General features: G+C 43.2%; 1 protein-coding gene, 1 long non-coding RNA gene and 1 other non-coding gene across 4 annotated transcripts in view; 2 read left to right on the top strand and 1 right to left on the bottom strand.

The window, feature by feature from the left end:
* The first annotated feature begins 140 nt into the window (after positions 1–140).
* The window catches only part of KIAA2012 (KIAA2012 ortholog), a 139,823-nt gene continuing 116,780 nt past the window's right edge, over positions 141–23,183 (top strand). For both annotated transcript variants that reach the window (XM_050750808.1, XM_050750807.1), the window contains exons 1-4: positions 141–599; positions 1,779–2,063; positions 19,639–19,798; positions 21,894–22,049. In XM_050750808.1, coding sequence (XP_050606765.1) covers positions 516–599; positions 1,779–2,063; positions 19,639–19,798; positions 21,894–22,049 — 685 coding nt within the window. In that variant the 5' untranslated portion in view covers positions 141–515. The remainder of the gene's footprint in view (positions 600–1,778; positions 2,064–19,638; positions 19,799–21,893; positions 22,050–23,183) is intronic.
* Positions 8,472–23,183, bottom strand: part of LOC126932213 (uncharacterized) — a 54,172-nt gene continuing 39,460 nt past the window's right edge. Inside the window, exon 3 of the long non-coding RNA XR_007718133.1 lies at positions 8,472–8,629. This is a non-coding gene — a long non-coding RNA (uncharacterized LOC126932213). The remainder of the gene's footprint in view (positions 8,630–23,183) is intronic.
* LOC126933302 (small nucleolar RNA U13) lies at positions 10,686–10,789 on the top strand. Its single transcript, XR_007718540.1, has one exon. It is a non-coding gene; the product is annotated as a small nucleolar RNA U13 (small nucleolar RNA).

Below are 23,183 nucleotides of genomic sequence, written 5' to 3'. Positions count from 1 at the left end.
GGTCCCTTCAGTGTCCATTTGATCCCCACCCCCATCCCCGGGGACTGCACACTGCACCGGGCACCTCTCTGCCTTGCCTGGGTTAGTTTAAGGGACTTCATTTCCCGGTGCTGCCATAGCAACCAGGAAACAACCTCCGCTCAGACAAGAAGGATGGTGCTGTGGCCGAGCTCTGTAGATGCACACGGCTGGTAACAGAGCCACCGGGACCAAGGGACAACAAGAGCTCAGGAGAAGGGGAGAGACGGGTCGCCCAGAGAGTAGACAATCCAGGGCTTGAGGAGGCTGGCTGTGCGGTTTATTTTTTCTCTCCACAAAGACACACACTGTCTAAACTGTGTGACTGGTTGTTATTAAGAAGCTGCTGCGAGAGGGAAAAATGTATTTAATAAAAGGCCCTGTGTTTGTGGTCTTCTTGGGCTTGCTGTGAGCTCTGGAAATCTTGAGGTGTGACCAGATTTCAGCCTTCAGAACCAAGATGGACTGCCCTTGAGAAGGGGTGGTCAGAGGCAAACATGTTCACGCTCTCCCTCCTGAGTCGGGGCCACGGGAAGCTGGGCCAGGACAAACAGAAGTTAGAAGTCTACTTTGAACCAGAGGTGAGTCTCACAGCTGAAGAAAGGCACATTTTGGAGGTGGGAGAGGAATGCTCTATGTTTCCACTTGGGAGGTAAACCATGTGTGTCTTGGTTTGTGTTGTTAGTGAGGTGGCGGGGTCACTGGAAGATGGTCCTTCCTCCTTTATGAAACTCAAGAAAATAACGCCGTTTTCCTGACACACCGAGATTGCCTCTGGGGCCCTCATCTTTCCCCTTATAGCTGTCTTTGCTTGGACCAAAGGAGATTCCAGATTGTCTGGAATTTGGATGGTTTGGTGCAAGACCAGAATTTCCACCTGGGTTCTAGGCAAGCTGATGGTTGTTTGGTTTTTGGAAGTCATGCTCTGCGGTTGAAATGCTGTGTGTGATCATGCCATTTCAATGGCTTCCTTGAACTTTCTGGAATTCAACCCACAGGACTCATATTTAATATAGGCAAAAAAGAAAAAAACCCACTCATTTTAGAAGATTTTAAAGAGGTGGCAAAATTCCCCTGTTATACTAGAATTTTATTTCACTGAATCCTGCCAGGAATAAGAAATCTATTGGGGATACTTTGCAAATTTGGGGGTCATACAGAGATTTCCATTGTCATGGTACTTTGTCATGATATTTGACCTTTGCTGTGTTAAAAGGCGTATAAAGTTTCAAAGGACCTGTATGGCCAATGGCATTTACTTACCTACAAAATATGTAACCGCTTTATAGGCCCCTAAATAGCCAAATTAGGTAATGTTGCATAGCATCTGGAATGTGTAGAAATTCTCCCCACGTACAGCTGAAGTGGTAGTGGCTTGGAATGCTCCTATTTCAACTGCCAGCTAGTCCAGGTCTAATTTCAAAGTTATCTGCTGCCCTTAATAATTCTGATCGCTTACTTGCATACCAGGAAACTTTAACTGGCCTGTAACCTACACGCAAGCTAAGTTAATCCTCTGGCCATACATGACTCTCCTGAAAGTTTATGGGGTGAAATAGAACCATGCCCTGGGTTCCACTAATTTTGAAATGTGGAGAGAAAAGGCAGTTGCTAAGAAGAGCAATTGTGTTCCATAACACTGTGTGAACAATTCAGAGAAAATCAGTAACACAAAAATGCCGGAGGCTTTGCACAAGCAGTATTTGCTATAGAAAAGTCTTCCACAGTGGCTCCGTCAAAGTGGCTGCTTTTCATTGCAGGATTACTTGAACTGGAGGTCCCCAGAAGACTACGTTCCTGTCAGCAAACCTCAAGACGAGAACAATGCCAACCAGCACTCCTGGAGCCTCTTTCTCCCTAAAACTTTCAGCACTAGAAAGGGTGCCCTGATCCTCTACTCAGAAGGTTTAGCCATTTCGGCATGGACACCCAAAGAGAGGAGAAAAGGCCTCTACCGCCCCAAAGGTCCCTGGAGGAAGCTGGATCTTGAACTGCACACACTTCAAGACCTCCAAGAAGCCATCCTGGCATATGGAAGGCAACAGGTAGGCAGCGCACTCCCTCGGGTTTGGGGAAGGTGCTGGCAACATGTCTAGAAACCCAGGTGCAGCTTTGGTAATAACTTCTTGGACCCGGGGAAGGTATGAAACTCTCAGACCTCTGTTTCTTCATCTCTAAAATGAGATTGACTGTACTCCTAGCCCTATCTGCTGCACACCATTGTCACGAAGTTTAAATGAGATAATGTATGTGAAAGGGTTCTGAAAAGCATAAAGGGCTACATTATCATCATTTTGTGTTTTCCTTTCAGTTAGAGTAACACAAAGTCCTTTTCAGCATTCCGACAGATTCAGGCCAGCAGACGTTTCAGCAGGATCCTTGAAATCCTGTCTCGTAGCCACAAGCATCATCATCCCACCTCTGATGTTCTTGGCTCTGTGGAAATGAGAGGGAGAACATTTTAAATATTTACCTTGAGCCCTTCAGCGTCTGCAGGATAAGTTAATGACTTTTTCCATCCTGAATATAATATTGAGGGAAAACGCCTGTGCTCATTTTTCTGATTCATACTTCCTAACGTCTTGTGAGATGTGCACCTCGCCCCTGCTTTATATAATTGCATGCATCAGCCCTTTGGCTGAGGCCATAAGATAGTCTGGGAAGATGTGTCACTTTGTAAAATTCTAGGTTAGAAATGGTGGGTGACTCCCTAATTTAAAAGTGTCTACTGACTTTTCATTCCCACAAAATAGTCATCAGCTTCTTCTATCAGGCCTTTCACACACTGGCTTTTCTGCTCAATGTCTAGCCACATTTCCCACCTGTTCCTGTACCACTTCAATCATGGATGCCATAAGGCCCCACCCATGTGATTAGCTCATCATTCTTCAACACCTGTGCCCTGTCATGACTCTCCATTTTTGCACACACTTCTACAGCTGGCAAGCTCCCACCCATCCTTCAAAACACAACTTAAATACCATCTCCTCACTGAAGCCTTCTCCCACTTGCCTAGGCAGAGACAGACCATGCCTCCCTCCTCTGCAAATATTCCCATACCATCATGCACTGAGATTTATCTCTTTGACTGTCTGTCATTCCTGATGGATTAACATCTCTTCCCATCTGGGGACCATGTCTAAATCATTTCCAGAAAGAGTACCCACAAATGTTTGTGGAATAAATGACTTGGTCATGCATGATATTTTCAATGTTTCTTAGATCATCTCCTAGAATCATTGTTGGACAATTTATCACTACCCCCATGCCAGGCAGAGCTTCCAAAAGAAAAAACTCCTCTGCCCTCTTTTCATCTTTCAAAATAGAGAAGCTTGATGACCTTGGCCGAATACCCAATGATCTTTGCCTTAAAAATAATAAATTCTTGAATAAAAGAAAACCAATTATTGAATGCTTACTGTTGCGTTATAGCTAAATATTATTTTATTTAATCCTTACAATGACCCTGTTCAATATAGTTTTTCTTGCCTCCTTTTATAGATGAGGAAACTAAAGCTCAGGGTAGATAAGTGATTTGCCCAAGGCCAGAGAGCTACTAAATGACAAAGCCAGAATTCAAATCCAGGACTGCCTACCTCACTAGGGCCTGCATACTTTGCACTCTGCCCTGTTGTTTGTGGACTTGAAGGGACTCCAGTGGTCATTGAGCCTGGTCGTGACCTGTTTGTCTCAGATTCCCTCTGTTCCCTTCCCCTGCTCTGCTCTGCATCGCAGGCAGGTTGACCACAGGCTATATACAATTCCGCAAACATCTGTGTTCACTGGCTTCTGGTTGAATTTGCCAATGGGAGACACTGAAAAGAGATTGGAGAGGGATAAGAAGAGGAAGACCACATTATTTCTCCCTTCCCCCTCTGCCTCAGGTGAAAAGAAGCATCTGCATTACCTCTGTGATACAGCTCTCAACAGACAGGCTCACTGTGACCCCCGACTCCTCCAGATGACCCCACCACCTCCTCCCTCTGTCTTTCTAGCTTAAGTGTGGTGCTGACTTCCTGATGTTACTGATCTCAGTGTTGCCCCCCCGCCCCCATCTGTTTGGCTTCTGAGCTCTCCAATCAACTGTACAACCAATTCCCTAAATTAAATTCCTTCTGTGTTTACTTAGTTTCTATTTTCTTGGTTGGACACTGAGTGATATATAGGCTAACTTACTGCCCAGAGTAAGAATACCTTCCATCGTTTTCAGATGCTTGTCTATAAGGCTAAATCAGGTAACAGATATCTTATTAGTTTATAAAGTAGATGAGTCAGTTTGGGTCAGTTTCATTTTTGGTTATATTTGGTGTCAATGAAACAAAGAAGTTACTATCTTCCTGTGATATCCATCTTCTAAATTTATAGCTCATATCTGTACAAAACAGAATATATAGTCTAACTCCACATGAACAGAGGGAAATGGTGTGAAGAAATTAGAGAAAAGAAAACGTATGGGAGAGTACAGCGCTGGAGTTTAAGATTAAAGGACATAGTAGATTAAAAGAGGAGGGGAAGCAACTCAAAAGGGACTTAGAATTAAAGAAAAAGAACACACCGGGTGCAGTGGCTCATACCTGTAATCCAGCACTCTGGGAAGCAGAGGCAGGAGAACTGCTTGAGCCCAGGAGTTCAAGACCAGCCTGGGCAACATAGTGAGACCCTGTTTCTATCAAAATAAAAATAATAAAAATTATTCTAAAAAAAGAAAAGAAACGCCTCAGAAGCTTTGGAAAATAGAGAGTACCATCTGACTATGAAAACAACAGCCTGGCAAGAAACTTTTAAAATCATAATACCCAGTGCCAGGACAGCTATAGGGAAACAGCAGTCTCACATGTTAGAAGTACAAATTCACATGACATTTCTGGAGGACAATTTGGCAAAGCCTAAAAGGGGCTGATACCTTTTGATTCAACATTCTACTTTTAGGAGCTGGCCCTAGGACATAATCAGATATAGGTTCAAAGATTTATGCAGAAAAACATGGACTACAGGGTTCTTTACCATGCAAAACACTGAAAACAGTATATGCCCAGCAATGGAACACTGATTAAATGAACTCTGGTAAATCATGTAATGACCTGGGTCAAGCAATGAAGTCATGTGTTAGTCATGAATAACATGAGAAAATCTACACAATGTTTTTCTTTTGTTTTGTTTTGAGACAGGGTCTCCTCTGTTACCCAGGCTGGAATGCAGTGGCCAGTGGCACCATCACAGCACACTGCAGCCTCAAACTCCCGGGTTCAAGTGATCCTCCCATCTCAGCCTCCCAGGTAGCTGGGACTGCTGCCTCACGTCACCATGCCAGGCCAACTTTGTGTATTTTTGTAGAGATGGGGTTTAGCTCTGTTGCCCAAGTGGTCTCGAACTCCTAGGTTCAAGCAATCCACCGACCTCGGCCTCCCAAAGTGCTGGGATTACAGATGTGAGTCACCATGCCTGACTCAGAATTTATTTTTTAAAAGCAGATTACAAAAATGTATTCATATAATAAAAATACCAATGTTCATTAACCTTTTTTGAGTAGTTATGGTATTTTTGCCACTATTCTAAGTGCTTTCCAAGTATAACTCATTTATGCTTTCTAATAATCCTGGGAGTAAGTACTATTATTATCCACTTTAAAGGTGAGGAAATAGAAGCACAGAGAGTTTGAGTGACTCACTCAAAGTTATACAGCCAAGTAAATCACTGCACCAGAATGTGAGATTAGGCCACATAGAAAACATCACCTCTCTAATATAATTCTGATTTTTAAAAAGTGATTATTGACCAGGTGTGGTGGCTCACACCTGTAATCCCAGCAGTTTGGGAGGCCAAGGCGGGTGGATCATCTGAGGTCAGGAGTTTGAGACCAGCCTGGCTAACATGGGGAAACCCAGTTTCTACTAAAAATACAAAAACTTAGCTGGGCATGTGGCGCACGCCTGTAATCCCAGCTACTTGGGAGACTGAGGCAGGAGAATTGCTTGAACCCGGGAGGCAGAAGTTGCAGTGAGCCGAGATGGCACCATTGCACTCCAGTTTGGGCAACAAGAGTGAAACTCTGTCTCAAAAAAAAAAAATTGATTATATATCCACCAAAGGATATCCACCCAAATTTCAACTGTGGCATAAACCATGGGTGGTGGGATTATAAACCACATATTAATGTATACATTTCTTTCTACCAAATATATTTTTTAAACTATGGGATTTTACAAATAAAATAAAAATCTATAGCTTTGAAAGAGGTAGACAGTTGACCCTAGAGATCAAGATGAGAGGTTTCGGGGAGGAAAATGGAATGGCAAAAAGTGCTGCAAATTGAGTCCACCAATAACCACACCATCTGTCCATTAGGGTGAGTATTTCTTTGTCCAAATACGATAGTTCAAAAGTTTAAAACACTACACTCAAAGTCAAAGAGCCAAAGTGAGGATGGAAAATGGGGTAGAGTAATAGTGCTGCTGACGGAAGGATCTGTTCTTGGCTGGACTGTGTATCAAGAAACCTGCATGACTCAGGCCCCACCCAGACCTGTAAGAATGAAGCCTGTTGCAGAAAGGTGAAAGTCAAGGTTTAAAGCATCTCACAGCACCTCCAGCTCTCTGGATCTGACAGCACACATGTGGCAACCCATCTGGAGTTTATAGCTCAGCATACATCCACCCTTGAACTTTCTTGATGGCCCAACTCCTAATGGGTAAAGATAAATGTTAAGTCAAGAAATCAGAGGTCAGCATTCTTAGACTTCTGGATACACACAGATATGTTGCTTGGTTGGTTTTTCGTTGTTTTTTAACAGAATGAAATCTTGTTTAGCATTTCTAAAGCTGAAACCATTCTTCTTGAGGCCTTTAATTTATTCAGCTTCCCATTATTGAGACATCAAATAGCTATAAAACCTAAGTAATCATAATTTGGGGTAGGATAAATACCAACAATGAGACATTGATTAAATAATGTACCTAAAATAATGTGTTTTAAAATTCAGTTCACAGGACATGCCACTTCTCTGTTCCATTGAGAGACAAACAGGATTTAGATAACTATAGCAGATTTCAACCAACATTGTACAATTGTCCCTCGGTATCTGCAGGATTCCAGGATACCCCTTGATTTTAAAACCAAGGACCACGATTACTTCCAGGAATCCCTGAAGATACCAAAATCCGAGGATGCTTAACTCCCTTATATAAAATGGCATGGTATTTGCATATAACCTACACATACCCTACCATATACTTTGAATCATCTCTAGATTGCTTATAATACCTAATATAGTGTAAATACTTTGCAAATAGTTGTTATACTGCATTGTTCTTATTAGTATTTTATATATATATATATATATATATATATTTTGTGTGTGTGTGTGTGTGTGTGGAGACAGAGTTTTGCTCTGTTGCCCAGGCTAGAGTTCAGTGGCATGATTGTAGTTTACTATAACTTTAAACTCCTAGGCTCAAGCAATCCTCCTGCCTCAGCCTCCCAAACAGCTAGGACTATAGACATGTGCCACCACACTCAACTAATTTTTAAAAAATTTTTTGTAGAGATGGGATCTCGCTATGTTGCCCAGGCTGGTCTCATACTCCTGGGCTCAAGCAATGCTCCCACCTCAGCCTCCCAAAGTATTGGATTACAGATGTGAGTTGCTGCGTCTGGTCTATATTGCTATTATTAATTGTTTTTTTCCACATATTTTTGATCCATGGTTGGTTGAACCTACAAATGGGGAACCCACAGATGCGAGGGCCAACTATATTGCTACTACCATCTTCATTATAAATTTGGTTAAGTTTAAAAGTATTGTCAGCCTTGTTCCACTGAATAGTCACCACTCATTCTGTACTGCCTAATTTCTCCCCGCATGTTAATACTCAAGGCATTTAACTCTTTCATTGCTATTTTCAGCCAATGTCCCCCCACGAAGGAACCTTTAGGTTACCTTTTTTTGTTTTGTTTTTTTAGACAGAGTCTCACTCTGTCACCCAGGCTGGAGTACAGAGGTGTGACCTTGGCTCACTGCAACCTCCCCCTCCCAGGTTCAAGCGATTCTCATGCCTCAACCTCCTGAGTTGCAGGGATTACAGGTGCATGCCACCATGCCTGGCTAATTTTTGTATTTTTAGCAGAGACAGGGTTTTAGCATGTTGCCCAGGCTGGTCTCGAACTCCTGACCTCAGGTGATCCTCCCGCCTGGGCCTCCCAAAGTGCTGGGATTATAGGCCTGAGTCACCATACCCAGCCCAGATAGCCATTTTATCAAGTAGAAAATACTGTAAGAAATATGCCTTCTGAATTATTTTTCCCATTCTAACAATAATATCGGGGTTTTATATAAATTAGAAAAATATAGAAAAGGAGAGAGAATTATAAATTATCTGTTACCCTTTTAGCCAGAGATTAGGAAGGTGAAGTTTCCTTGCAAGTCCCGATCAATAACCTGCTACTTGTTTGACGGTGTTGGTAAAATGTAGGAAGTGCTCTGGTGGCTGTCAACAGTGTTAAGTAGGCACCAAGGCAGCAAAGGGGAGAAAGAGCAATTTGCCTGCACTCCTTTTTCTGAGTGTGCTCCATTGGAGCAGGTCCTGAGTCGTTGTACTTGGAGTCTTTAACAAACCTAGAAGTAGGAAAGATCAGAGAGAAACATGGTCAACTCCAACTATGAGGTCAAAGGTAATGTCAATAACAGCTGAACTTATTGAATGCTTAGTGTGTGGCAGGCACTTTACCTGTATAACCTCATTCAATCTGCACAAGCCTAAGAGCTAGGTGCTAGCATTACCTCTGTTTTATAGGAAGGAAACCTGGGGCTTGACATTAACTAGTTTGCTCAAAATTACACACCTAAGTGGTGAAGCTAGAATTGGAGCCCAACAACGGACTCCAAAGCCCCATGTTTAACCCCTAGATGGCTTGATTTTGGAAACTCCACATGCCCCAGAGAAAAAGAAGCATCTCCCCAGCTTTAACAGTATGTTTAAAAAGTGGACCTGAGTCTTTCAACACATCCATTAAGCTAACCCTTTGTAATTCTAGGAGAGCAAATCAGACTTTTATTAAAATTAATTTGGATGATAAGTAGCATTTCTATAATAAGCTATATATATGATCCAGTACACTCCTGTTTCTCTAGGTTTTATGTACTTCATTCATTTGTTCCCTTGTATAACTAACAGAATATTTGTAACAATGGCGGGGGCCAGGCATGGTGGCTCACGCCTGTAATCCCAACACTTTGGGAGGCTGAGGCGGGCAGATCACTTGAGGTCAGAAGTTCAAGACCAGCCTGACCAACATGGAGAAACCCCGTCTCTACTAAAAACACAAAAAAAATTAGCCAGGCGTGGTGGTGCACACCTATAATCCCTGCTACTCGGGAGGCTAAGGCAAGAGAATCGCTTGAACCCGGGAGGCAGAGGTTGCAGTGAGCCGAGATCACGCCATTGCACTCCAGCCTGGGCAAAAAGAGTGAAACTCTGTCTCAAAAAAAAAAAAAAAAAAAAAAAAGAAAGGGCTAACACTTATGTAGAACTTAGTATTATATCAGTACCATTCTAAGTGCTTTACACTTATTAACTCACTTAATCCTCACAACAGGTTAATAAGGTAGATGCCTTTTTTATCATAGCGAAATATATATAACATGAAATTTACCATTTTAACCATGTTTAGGTGTACAGTTTGGTGGCAGTAAGTATATTCACATTGTTGTACAATCATTACCATCATCTATTTCCAGGAGTTTTGCCACTTGGCTAAACTGAACTCCATATCCATCAAATAGTAAATCCCCATTTCCCTCTGCCACCAGCTCCTGCAACCATATTTCTGTTGTCTCTGTGAATTTGACTATTCTAAGAACTTCATATAAGTGAAAGCATACAGTTGTATCCTCTGTGGCTAACTTGTTTCACTTAGCATAATGTCTTCACTCATTAGAAGAGTGAATTCATGTTGTAGCATATATCCAAATTTCCTTCTTTTGTAAAGCTGAGTAATATTCCCTTGTATGTATACACCACATCTTGTTTTCCATTCTTCCATCAACAGACACTTAAGTTGCTTCCACATTTTGGCTGTTGTGAACAATGCCCTATAAACATGGATGTACAAATATCTGCTCATGTCCTTGTTTTCAGTTATTTTATGTATATACCCAGAAGTGGAATTGTTTGGATTATACGGTAATTCTATTTTTAATTCTTTGAGGAACTACCATAGGATTTCCTATAGCAGTTAGTTACACCATTCTACATTCCCACCAGCAGTGCACAAGAGTTCCAGATTCTCCATATCCTCATTAATACTTGTTACTTTCTGTTTTCTTTCAATTTTTTTTTTTTTTTTTTTTTTTTTTTTTTTTTGGTGACGGAATTTCGCTCTTGTTGCCCAGGCTGGAGTGCAATGGCGTGATCTCGGCTCACCGCAACCTCCGCCTCCCAGGTTCAAGCGATTCTCCTGCCTCAGCCTCCCTAGTAGCTGGGATTACAGGCATGCACCACCATACCAGCTAATTTTGTATTTTTAGTAGAGACAGGGTTTCTCCATGTTGGTCTGGCTGGTCTCAAACTCCTGACCTCAGGTGATCTGCCCGCCTCAGCCTCCCAAAGTGCTGGGATTACAGGCATAAGCCACTACGCCCGGCCTTAAACATTTTATTTGATAATAACCAGATCGTTTTGTAATTCGTAAGCATGATGATTGGGTGTTCACATGCATATGTGAATGTGCCACCCTCTGAACCTTGTTACAATGTCAACACATCACCTGTCTGACCTGAAAAAAATTTTTCTTTATTTTATAATAGCCATTCTAGTGAGTGTGAAGTGGAATCTCATTGTGGTTTTGATTTGCATTTACCTAGTGATAAATGACATTGAGCATCTTTTTATGTTCGTATTGGCCATTTGTATATCTTTTCTGAAGAAATATCTATTCAAGTCCTTTGCCTATTTTCTTAAGTGGGTTGTTTGTTTGTTTGTTTGTTTGTTTTCATTGAATTGTAGGAGTTCTTAGATATTCTGAATACTTGGTTCGTGCCTGTAATCCCAACACTCTGGGAGGCTGAGGCGGGAGGATCACTTAAGCCCAAAAGATCGAGGCTACAGTGAGACATGATCACACCACTGCTCTCCAGTCTGAGTGACAAACTGAGACCATGTCTCTGTCTCTCTCTCAAAGAGAGATATTCTGGATATTAATCTCTTACCAGATACAAATTTACAAATATTTTCTCCCACTCCATGGGTTGCCTGCCTTTTCACTCTGTTGATAGTGTCCTTTGATGCACAAAAGTAGGGAGACTGAGGCAGGAGAATTGCTTGAACCCGGGAGGCGGAGGTTGCAGTGAGCCAAGATCGTGCCACTGCACTCCAGCCTGGGTGACAGAGTCAGACTCTGTCTTAAAAAAAAAAAAAAGTTGTAAATTTTTATGAAGTCCTACTTATCTATTTTTTTCTTTTTTGCCTGTTCTTTGATATCATATTCAAAAACTCATTGCCAAACTCAGTGTCATGAAGCCTTTCCCCTATGGTTGTAAACTCTAGGGGAAAACTTTTCTAAGAGTTTTTGCTCCATTTTGAATTAACTTTTGTAAAGGGTGTACGGTAAGAATCCAATTTCTTTTTTTTTTTTTTTTTTTTGCATGTAAAGTATGTACTTTTGTCATCCTTACTTGACAGATAAAGAAACTGAGGCACAGGTGAATCAAATAATTTCCCTAAGGTCACACAGCTAGTGAGTCATCAAGACAGGATTCAAATCCAGGCAGATGGAGCTCTTGTAGGACCTGGAGCCTAATTTTTGCTGCTAGCAATCCTAGTTGTACCTTCACATTTGTGACATATGGCTGGTCAAATCTTTGATGCTGAATGGTTTGGTCAGGGATCAAGCCTTCTTACAGCACTGCATTAATGAGAAAATTCAGACCACTTAACGACTCTCTTCTTTATGGCCTGGTATCCAGGAACACATGCTCACCGCAGATAGACAAGAGAGAGAGTTATCATTTGCACAGAATCCCAGAAATTAAACCTGCAGAGAAAGGGCTGGCTGAGAGCAGCAGTGTTTGCACAAGGCTAATCAAAGTCAGGCTGGGGATGGAGGATGCTTTCCAGGCACCGCTGCAAGTGGCCCCTCTCCCCTCCCGCCCTGCCCCCGCCTCTACTCCAGTGGCACTCACCTGGCAGCCCCAAGGCTGGCTCCAGTCACACATGCACAGGTGCAGCAACAATGGGCAGTCACCCTGTTCTAAGGCTTGGCCTTTGCCAGAGAACACTGACTCCAGCAAGCCTGGCTGAGGGTGAGCAGATGCCAGCTGTGCCCCTCCTGAGAGAAGGACTTCTGGCTGGAGCAGGCAGCTCAGAGCACAGGTGGTCAGCAGTAAAATGCAGACATTATTGGGTTTTTCCATTCAACTGAGCCAACATCTGAGTAGTCAGGAACTGCCCTGGGCCTAAAACAGTGCCTGACACATAGCAGATGCTCAGCAAATTGTTTAATGACATATTGGTTACAAGGATGTGGCCGGGGAAGGTGGGGATGGGGGTGGGGGTGGGCAGGGGGGGCCGTAACCTCTACCCACCAGGAGTGCACAATCTGGTGAAAGAGGCAGATTTGTGCCCCAGTGACATTTTGATACAAGGCAGTCCATGAGAGGAGCGAGATGATGATTTCCTAATAAAGAAGGCAGAGAGTGTGACTGCTTCTTACTGGGGAAAATCTAGAGCGGCTTCTTGGAGAAGGTAGAATTTGAGCTGAGTCTTGTAAAGATAAGCAGGGTGAGACCTTCCAGGCTTAGGTGAGCAGAGGCCTCTAGGGGAGAAGGTGCAGGGCAGGGGAAGTCAGGGTCACCCCCTGGCTGCCTGATGGAAATATACCTGGGGATGTGGGTGGGGCCAAATTGTGGAGGGCTGTGCCTGCCAGTTCTGGGATTTGGGGGCTTCTCTCTTCACCATTCTGCTGATTCCTGCACACAAAGCCTGGGCCACCCGCTGCAATATGATGGCAACTGGCTGCCTGGGCCTGGGCCTTCATTGCCTTCCTAGGGACTCTGGCACCCTGTCACCCTATATCTGCTGGGCAGGAGCACAAACCCTACCATCTCCTTCCATCCTCTGAAAACCCTCAGCGGCCAGCACTACAGCAGGTGGACAGGACAGCCAGTGCGGGGGAAGGGACAGGTACACGGGATTGCCCTTCGTGCCTCTGCATTCATAGACCTGATAGACATCAGGAGAGGCAACTGGCCAGAGCAAGTCCCTCGTTAAAGGTAGCGCTTACGGTGGAATGTGGATAACAGGCCACCCTGTGCACACTAATTACTCTTTGCAGAAGAAACCCGAAGCTGGGGTTGATTGGCAAAGCCCAGGCAGGCCTGAACAGTCTGAAACCATCCGTAGCCAGCCTCCTGCTGTCATGTTTATTTCCCTGTTCCAGAAACTCCCTTCCTGGCTCCCTTCTGTCTCCTTTTATATTTTAGAGTGACTTTTGAGTGGGTGGTTAGGTCTAGGATAACTTAAGGGAAGAACTAAAGAAATACTCATGAGAAGAGGGTGGGTGCCATAAAATTAATTAATTTTTAACATGTTTTCTATTTAGAAATACAATCTAACTATATTACTGAAAACTTGATTTTATTTAAAAAAAAAAAAAAGAAAGAAAAGAAAGAACTATTTGTAGTCTTAAGCCCAACACCCTAATACTGCCATTATTAGCTTTTTCATCTATTTTCTTCCAGTCTTTCCATCATGACTATATACAGGATATACTTGTGTGAGGCTGTATTTATACTATGCACGCTTTCTTATATTTTGCTGTTTTCCACTGAAAATATCCTTCAACAGGTTGGAAGTGAGTAAGTCGATTTCACCCTGACTGGTCTCTTCGGTCACCCTAAGCAGGCCTTGGGCATCCCTCAGTGCTTCAGTTTATCCAATGAGATGGGACATTATTAACCAACTTCACGGGCATAATTTGAGAAGTTATTAAAAGAGACCAAGAAACTAGAAAAAAACGTAAAGAGAATGTGGTAGACAGGATGTTCTGCCAAAGATATCTCTGTCCTAATCCCTGGGACCCGTGAGGTTACAGGGCAAAGGGAAATCAAGGTTGCAGATGGAATTAAGGTTGTCCTCAAGAGATGGCCTTGAAATGGGGAGATTATCTTGGATGATCCAGGTGGGCCCAAGGTAAGCACAAGAGTCCTTAAAAGCAGAAGAAGGAATCAGAAGGAATGATCAGAGAGAGGGCAGCCTGAGGAGGACTCGGCTCAATGTTGCTGCCTTTGAAGATGGAGGAAAGGGTGACGAGCCAAGCAATGAAGCTGGGGGTGACCTTTAGAAGCTGGAAAAGGCAGGGAAACAGATTCTTCCCTAGAGCCTCTAGAAGGAACTCAGACCTGTCAGCACCTTGATTTTAGCCCAGTGAGACCCATTTCAAACTTCTAACCTTCAGAACAATACGAGAATAACACATGTGTGTTGTTTAAACCACTAAACGTATAGTAATTTGTTAACAACAGCAATAGAAAATGAATACACCAAGATCAGCTTCCAAACCCTAAGCAAAAATATATGTAAATACTCTAAATTCCTGGTCTAGGATTCCCTAACTCTTCTTGGCAACTCCCTGCACCATGGTGCAAGCTTCTCAGTAAAGCTTCAGAACCAAGCTGGTGCTTCAGAAATGCCCACTAATGGCTGGGCGCAGTGGCTCACTTCTGTAATCCCAGCACTTTGGGAGGCAGATCATGATGTGAAGAGTTCGAGACTAGCCATGGCCAACATGGTGAAACCCCATCTCTACTAAAAATACAAAAATTAGCCAGGTGTAGTATTGGGTGTCTGTAATCCCAGCCACTCAGGAGGCTGAGGCAGGAGAATCACTTGAAACCAGAAGGCAGAGGTTGCAGTGAGCCAAGATCATGCCACTGCACTCCAGCCTGGACAAAAGACCGAAACTCTTTCTCAAAAAAAAAAAAAGAAAAAGAAAAAAGAAATAAAAGAAAAGAAAAGAAAAAGAAATGCCCACTAACGAGAAACTACAAGGGTTCTTGTCCAGACTCAAATAGCACATCATGCCATCCGCACAGGGGCCACCACAGCATCTCGGAAGAGACTGGTCCTTACTGCATTCAGAGGAAAGTCAGTCAAAGCAAAGATTCACAGAAAAGAAATGAAGTTCCAATTCACCCAGAAAAGGCCTCTGGTCTAATGGCTCCGTATTTCAGGGCCCAACACAGTGTCTGGCATATAAAAAGTACCCAACAAATATTTATCGTATGACTGAATGAAAAAATTGAGTGAGTAAAAGTGTCATTTAGCTTCCACCATCCTCTCTATAATTATTTCTTTCATGTCCTCTGGGAAAAGCCTCAAGACCACATGAGACTGAATTTCTAGGCTGTTTTTGCACTTGAAGTACCTGCCACATAAACTTTCCAGACATTAAGGAGCAGGTGATGCTCTGTGTTTGAATTCTAAGCATTCATTTAATTCATGAGTCCCTAAGGAGTAAAGCCAATTGAATAGTAAGCCACGCTTTCTTTTATCTTGAACCTTGAACCCATGCACTCTAGCCCTAAATCTAGAGCACTTTCCCAGGCTTTCTCACAAGCTGTCTCCTCCCCACTCTGCCGCTTGTACATTTTGCACTCACTTGATGTGATTTTATTAGTTATCAATCCATCTTAATCATCCCCTTTTCTCCAGTGCTTGTTTCCCATCCCTTCAATCTGTAGCAGCTTTAAATCTGTTGCTCCCATATCGTATCCATGTATCAGAAATACTTTTGGCTGCAAGCAACACATTTGATATGTTGATATCAATCATTGATAACTATGATTATCAATGGTTGAAGTTGGGGAATCAGCAAACACTGTTCACTGGCCAAATCCTGCCCATTACTTGTTTGTGTAAATAGAGTTTTATTGGAACACAGCCATGACCATTTGTTTACATATTGTCTATGGATGCTTTTGCACTACAAGGACAGGTTGAGTGGTGGCAACAGAGACCATATGGCCTGCAAAGCCTAAAATATTTGCTCTCTGGCCCTTTAAAAATACCTTCAAGGTTGCGCATGATGACTCACGCCTGTAATCCCAGCACCTTGGGAAGCTGATACAGGTGGATAACTTAAAGTCAGGAGTTCAAGACCAGCCTAGCCAACATGGTGAAACCCTGTCTCTACAAAAATATAAAAATTAGCCAGGCATTGTGGTGCACACCTGTAATCCCAGCTACTCTGGAGGCTGAGGCAGGAGAATCATTTGAACCCAGGAGGCAGAGGTTGCAGTGAACCAAATTAGCACCACTGTACTTCAGCCTAGTTGAAAAAGCAAGATAGTCTCAAAAAAAAAAAAAAAAAAAAAAAAAAAAAAAAAAAAAAAGTCTGCCAACCCCTGATTTAGGCAATAAAGAGATTTAATTATCTCAAGTAACACAAAGTGAAAGGGCAGGAGTTTCATGCTTGCCCAGCTGCTCGCCAATGCCATTAAGGATGCAAGCGCTATCTTTTCCTTCCACTATCCTTTGAATGTTGGTTTTTCTAATTAGGCTTGTTAGCACATGTTCACAAGATGGTCCCGTACTTTCAGAGGTCACATCTGGGTTCAAAGCAGAAGAAAGGGGCCAGCAAGCCATCCTTGCACAGCTGTTCCTTCTCTAAAGAAACAAAGACCTTCCAGAGGCTCCCAATAGTTTCCCCTTAGTTTCATTGACCAGAGCTAGGTCCCTTGGCCACTCTGAGATGCAACGGAGTCTGGGAAAGCAAGGCCCTCCATGTCTGCACTTCCCTGGATTCAACCAACAGGGATTCAGAATATTCAGGAAAAAAAAAAAAATCCAAACAAACAAACAAAAAAAAAGAAAGTATAACTATTTATACCGCATTTACATTGTATTCAGTATTATAAGTTGCTAGAAACAATGTAAAGAATAAGGAGGATGCGTACAGGCTATACTGTACAAATATTACTACCACCATTTTATAATATGTAAGGGACTTGAGCATACACAGATTTTAATATCCACAGAGGCCCTGGAACTAATTCCCCACAGATAACAAGGGATGACTATTTGGGAAAGGGGATCTGCTGACAAAAAATCGGGGCTTTTTTAGCAAAAAGAAGCGAGAGGGAATAAGTGTTGAGCAGTTAGCATAATCTCCCACCACCTGGACAAGGGAAAGGAGAAAAGACCTAATATTTGTTCACCACCTACTATGTGCTAAGCATTAAATATTTTACATACCTCAGCTCATCTAATCCTTACACTGAGGACACTGAGTAAAATTACTCAGAGAAGTAATTAACATGCCCAAGGATGGGGCAAGATCTCAAGATCAATCCCATCTTAAGGCAAAGCCTCTGCTCAGTCTCCACTGTGTTCTCCTCAGCTCCCTTTAGGAGTACTGAGAGATTGGAAAGCGCTTTCACAAGTGCAGGGCGGACAGGGAGTGAGAGGATGCACCCTGTCACCTTACTATAAGCTGGCTCAATGGGACACCGTTCACTTACATTATTTCATTTACACCAAAAAGGAGGTATTATGCCAGCATTATGGGTGAAATTATATAACAATTACACGATTGAGAAATGGTGGGGCTGGGATTGAACTATTTGTTCATTTATTCATTTCCCCCACAATATTGAGCCCCTAGTATGTGCCAGGCACTGTGAAACCTGACTCTCGGGTTGATTCCAGAACCCATGCACTCTCTATTCCCTCTACCACTATTTAGCTCCATTTTAGAGAGAAGTCCAGAAGGTTCCAGAGCTCACCCGAGATCATAAAGTTCCCCTGAGGCAGAGCAGGCCTTGAGCCCAGGCACTCTGGCCGTAAATCCAAGGCTCTTTCCCAAGCTTTCTCACAGGCTGTCTCCTTCCCACTCTTCGGCTTGTGCTTTTTGGACCCACTTGATGTTTCCCTGTGTCCATTGTTCAGCCTCTGCAGGCCCATAAGACTGAAATGAAAGACTGTTCTGAAGGTTAGAAAGAGATTTGGTGCCTACAGGATGAGTTTCAGGATGCCAGAGCTATTGAGCCACTGAATTAACCAACCCTGGTATTCTCTAGCCTTTGGTCTTTTTGTTACATGAGACAACAAACTTTCTTTCTCATTGTTCAAGTCTGTTGAGTCAGGATTTATTGCATACTAACACGTATGAAAACGCTGGTCTCCCTAGAAGATAGTTCTTACAGTCTGCGACACTCACTGAGGCACCTACTTCAAAACATCTTTATTTATTGTTTTGACATCAAGCTGGTTCATGGTGCTAACTCTTGGTCCTTTGATGAGATGGTCAGTTGTTGAAGAACAAGAGGCTTTGCACTGATGTGGATTCTGAAACCCTAGATTCAAGCCCAACTCCACTTCTAACTGGCTCCACACAGTTGCCCTCTATCCTTCCAGGCTATATCGTTGCCTTGGGAGAGTTCCTTAGCCAAAGGGGACTAAGTGGGCTTCATCTCTCATGCCAGTTCTCACTGGCACACTGTGTGGATCACTTTTGTGGAGCATCCGAGAATATATGCTGTCTGTTTCCATTCATATGAAGTTCAAGAATAGAATAAAACAGTCCACGGTGTTAGAAATCAGAATAGCAATTACCTAGTGGGCAGGAGGATATTGACTAAAAAGTGGCATGAAGGACTTCCTGGGTGGATGAAAATGTTCTGGATTTTGTTTTCTGTGGTGGTTACAAAGGTATATACAGTTGTCAATATTTATCAAATGAACATCCAAGCTCTGTATAATCTATGCTATATAAATTATGCCTCAGTTTCAAAAATGTTTTTAAGGAGAAAATGGATTCTGAGATCACCTTCAGTTCAGCAGTCAAGAATTCTGTGATTGATTAGGAATGTCTGCCATGGACACTGGGGAGGGTGAGAGATGTCAACACAAATATCACACATTTGCTATTCTTGTGCCTAAGCAATCATCCTCTGAGAGTTTCTACATCAGTTAAGTGGTTATAGTAACCCAGTCCACCTTATAGGATTACAGATGAGGTGAAAGTTCTCTGTGTAATGTAAATTCCTAGTCAATTGTAAGATGTTATTATCCATATTTATTCCCCATGATGTCTTGCACGGTGGCACTGACTTTGGCAGGTAGGTTCCCAGAAAATTCTCCCCAGCTTAAATGAAATGCATCAGAGCCAGATATTTTCAAAATGCCAGGCTCCCCATGAACACGGACATGATTTGTCTGTCCCATTATTCATATTACAAACACTGAATGCCAATGCAGATTTGTGAGCTGGCTTTCCCATTACAGTACAGAGCCATTTTTGAAGACACTAAAATGATGTCCACAGGCTGAACTAGGTAATGTGTTTTCTTCTGAAGTTTTTATCCTTTCCTAATGCTCTATCTCAAGATGGAGTCTGGTATATGTCATTTCTCCTTCTGCTTCCAACTGCAAACGTGCAGGGGCCTTTCAGAGCTTTGTTCTGAGGGCTCTTGGTTTATGTCTATTAGCCAAGGCATCTGTTTTTGGTGCCTTCTGGCACCTTCTGGGAGTTTCCTGGGTTACTGATGAAGACTGTGCTAACCAGCCTATATCACTGGGTGGCTCAGGGCTCAGCAGCTATACTGTTTCCTGACTGGTGTCCCCGCAGGGACAGCAGGACAGAGCCTGGCAACCATACCTCCACTTCCGAAGCCAGCTGGAGAGCCAGGCCCAACGGCAGATCCAGCCAGGACATTCAGCCAAGAGATACCTCAGAGGCCTCCTGCGGACTTGGCCCCCAGACGCCATGTATAGGCTGTGGTGCGCAGGTCAGTGGGGAAATGGGAGAGGGGCACACCCCAAACTGCCCCACCTCCCATTCTGGTGTGACAGTGTGTTTTCCATCAAGACCTGAAACACCAGGATTTCAAGCCCAATTCTGTGTTAAAGCAAAATTCCATGCCTGGTAGCCCACAAATCCCTTTCACAGCTCCCACCCTTTGTCCTCTGAAGCATTTGCAGAGGGAAGAACAGCCTGAAGTCCTGCCTTCACTCCCACCCCTCGCCCTCAGCAGCCTCACATGCCACATCCAGGCCAGAACTTTCTTCCCAATCTTCTCCACTCAGAGACCCTCCAGTTCAACCCCCACCTTTTACAAGTTAAGGAAGAAGAAGCCCAGAGAGGCAAAGGAATTTGTCCAAGATCATTCAGTCAAAAGCAGAGCTGGGACCAGAAGTCAGATCCACCCTGCACTCCCACAGTTCCACATTCTTCCCAGCATTCCTTAGTTCCCCATCTGAGGTGATCCCAGGTCCTCCCAGAAATGAAATGTTAGGACTTCTCCTCCTAAAGATGGCGGCTCTCCAGCATAATCCATTAGGAGTGGGATGGACACCCTTCTGATGAACAGACTCTAAATGCACTCTGTAAATGCTTGAAAACAAAAATGGGAAGTGGTTGGGGATTAGAGTTGCCAGATTAAGCACGTGCATACCCACCCCCGCAACACGCATAAACAGTTACACTTGCAATCTTCGGGATGTACTTCTACTAAAAAAGTATTCCTTGTTTATCCAAAATTCAAACTTAACTGGACATCCTGTATTTTATTTGGCAAGCCTATTTGAGATGAGAAGAGTGAGCAGCGAATGTGCCAGTACCCACTCGGCTGTTTGCCACTTCTTTAGCAACAAGAAACAGCCAGGACCAGAGAAAGACTGACTTCCTTCCTGCTTTATAGGTTTACCCTGAGGAAGAAGAGAAAGCAATTCACTCCCCCAATAAGTGGTGACTTGAAGCAAAATGAAAGTTGTGGGCTCGTCCAGTCATTGGTTTTACTCTCAGGATAGTTCCACAGTTATAGGCAGTTCCATTTATTTGACACTTTTGAGAAAGAGCCACTTAACCAAAGAAGTGTTTGTCATTGGGTGGGGCAGAGGGCAGAGCAGGCCACTCTCCTATAGCCTAGGTGCAACATTCCCCAGAATGAAGGACCCTCTTAACCTCAAAAAAAGTCTCCGAGTCCTCCATGGGAGTCTATGGCTAAAATGTATGGTTTAAGGAAAGATACACACACACAAATGCATTCTTGAGTTCCTTGCCATAATTTCTTGCCAAAGTCCCTCTTGAAGGTGAGACCCTCAAGCTGGAGGCACAATGGCAAGAATCTGATGTGAGCCCATCAGTCCAATGGCCCCACCACCCTCTTCCTGCACATCTCAGAACTCCCCACTTTGTGACACTAATGTATATATTCTCTGGGACTTCTTTACACCCCTATGATTAATCCTGCCCACCCTTCAAGCTCACACCTTCTACAAAGTCTTTGCTGAAAACTCCAGTCAATATTGAGCTCCTTGTTTTCTGACCTTATATTACACTGACACTCAGAGCCATACAGAACACAAGAGAGCTTTGCCTCTCCAATAGACTATTGAGTGCCTTTTAAAAGGGCCCAAGTTTGGTTCCATTGTATCTACTTCACTGACTAGCTGAGGGGTGAGCCCATAGGGAAGCCCTCAATAAATACTTATAGAATGATGGATTGAGGAGGCTGCTGACCATGGGGCCTACAGAAGCAAATAGGATACATCCACTACCACTGGATCTCCTCCTGAGGCAGGAGGAGCTTTTTGCCCCAAAGAAGCAGCCATGTTCCTTCCACCAGGGAGACCCATTTCTTGGGAATGATGGGATGGAGGAGGTACACATGTAGCACAGAACCAGAAGCACCTAAGACACTGGATAGACAAGTCTCTATGGGTTCTATCCGACTTTTTAATCTCCCTCATCTTCTACTTGTCTTCCCTAATGGGCAATGTCCAAAGCCAAGACTAGTGCAAGTGAGGAACCTTGTAGTTACCGCTGAGAACTTGAAGTTGGTGACCACTGTTTCTATCAATATCCCCTGATCTGCTCTTCAGGATACATCAAGGATTCTGTGCTGCTCCAGGACAGTCAACTTAATGTACCAAAGAAGCTCAGGCCACAACAAGATCTTTCAGGTGTACCCCCAAAATACCATCTCCTGCCTGTCTTCCCTTCATTTTGGATTCAACAAGGAAAATCTTTTGAACAAGGTACATGTTGATTTGCATGTTGATTTTATGACCGGTTCTCAGATATTTGAATTATTAACACCTTAAAATGGCGTTTCCCAAAACAAGGTCTTTGGATTCTGGGTTGCATAGTCCTCAATCTGTAAAATGAGGGGTGAGTGCAGACCAGCACTGTCCAATAACGCTTTTCACAGTGATGGAATGTTCCCTATGGGCTGTCCAATAAAGTGGCCATTAGCAACATGTGGCTATTGAGCACTTGAAATGTAGTAATTACAACAGTGAAACTGAGCTTTTTATTTTATTTTATATTAATTAACTTATATCTAAATAACCACATGCAGCTGGTGGCTACTGTGTTTGGCAGTATAGGTCTAGACTCTAGATTTTAGATGATTTCTTAGATCTGTTTCACTCTTATATTCCTTAATCCTGTGATTTTTGTGGCAATATAATGTGAAATATATATATAGGATCTGGAGCCAGAAATGTGTATCGAAATGGCTGTTCTCTCACTTACTAGTGTAAGATCTTAAGCAAGTCATTTAACCTCTTTGAGCTTCTGTTTGCTCATCTCTGTAATGGGCACAATAAGATCTACATCATGGCTATACAGAAAATTATTGCAAGCCATCTGTAAACTGTTTAGTAGTATGGGGATTGACCCTGTCAATATTATTCTATGGAACTTGAAGCATTAAAAGAGCCAGAAGTTGCCTTTGGTAAGGGAGATGTGAAAAGACAACTGGGTAGCAGTAATAGGCAAAGACAAGAGCCTTGGCTGGTAGCAGAGTTCTTGAGAAAATAAAAGAACAAGAGCCCAACATAAGATTTTTGGCCAGACTCAGTGGCTCATTCCTGTAATCCCAACATTTTGGGAGGCCAAGGAGGGAGGATTGCTTGAGGCTAGGAGTTTGAGACCAGCCTGGGCAACATAGTGAGACCCTGTCTCTACAAAAAATTTAAAATTTAAGCTGGGCGTGGTGGCACTTGCCTGTAGTCCCAGCTACTTGGGAGGTTGAGGCAGGAGGATCACTTGAGCCCAGGAATTCAAGGCTATAGTGAGCTATGATGGCACCACTGCACTCCAGCCTGAGACCCTGCCCCTAAAATATGTATAATGAAATTTTCCAGAAACAGTGGCAGTGGCTGACC

This window comes from Macaca thibetana, chromosome 12 (assembly GCF_024542745.1).
Source record: "Macaca thibetana thibetana isolate TM-01 chromosome 12, ASM2454274v1, whole genome shotgun sequence".
NCBI classification, from domain to species: Eukaryota; Metazoa; Chordata; class Mammalia; order Primates; family Cercopithecidae; genus Macaca; species Macaca thibetana.
This window is presented reverse-complemented; position numbering and strand designations above follow the sequence as displayed.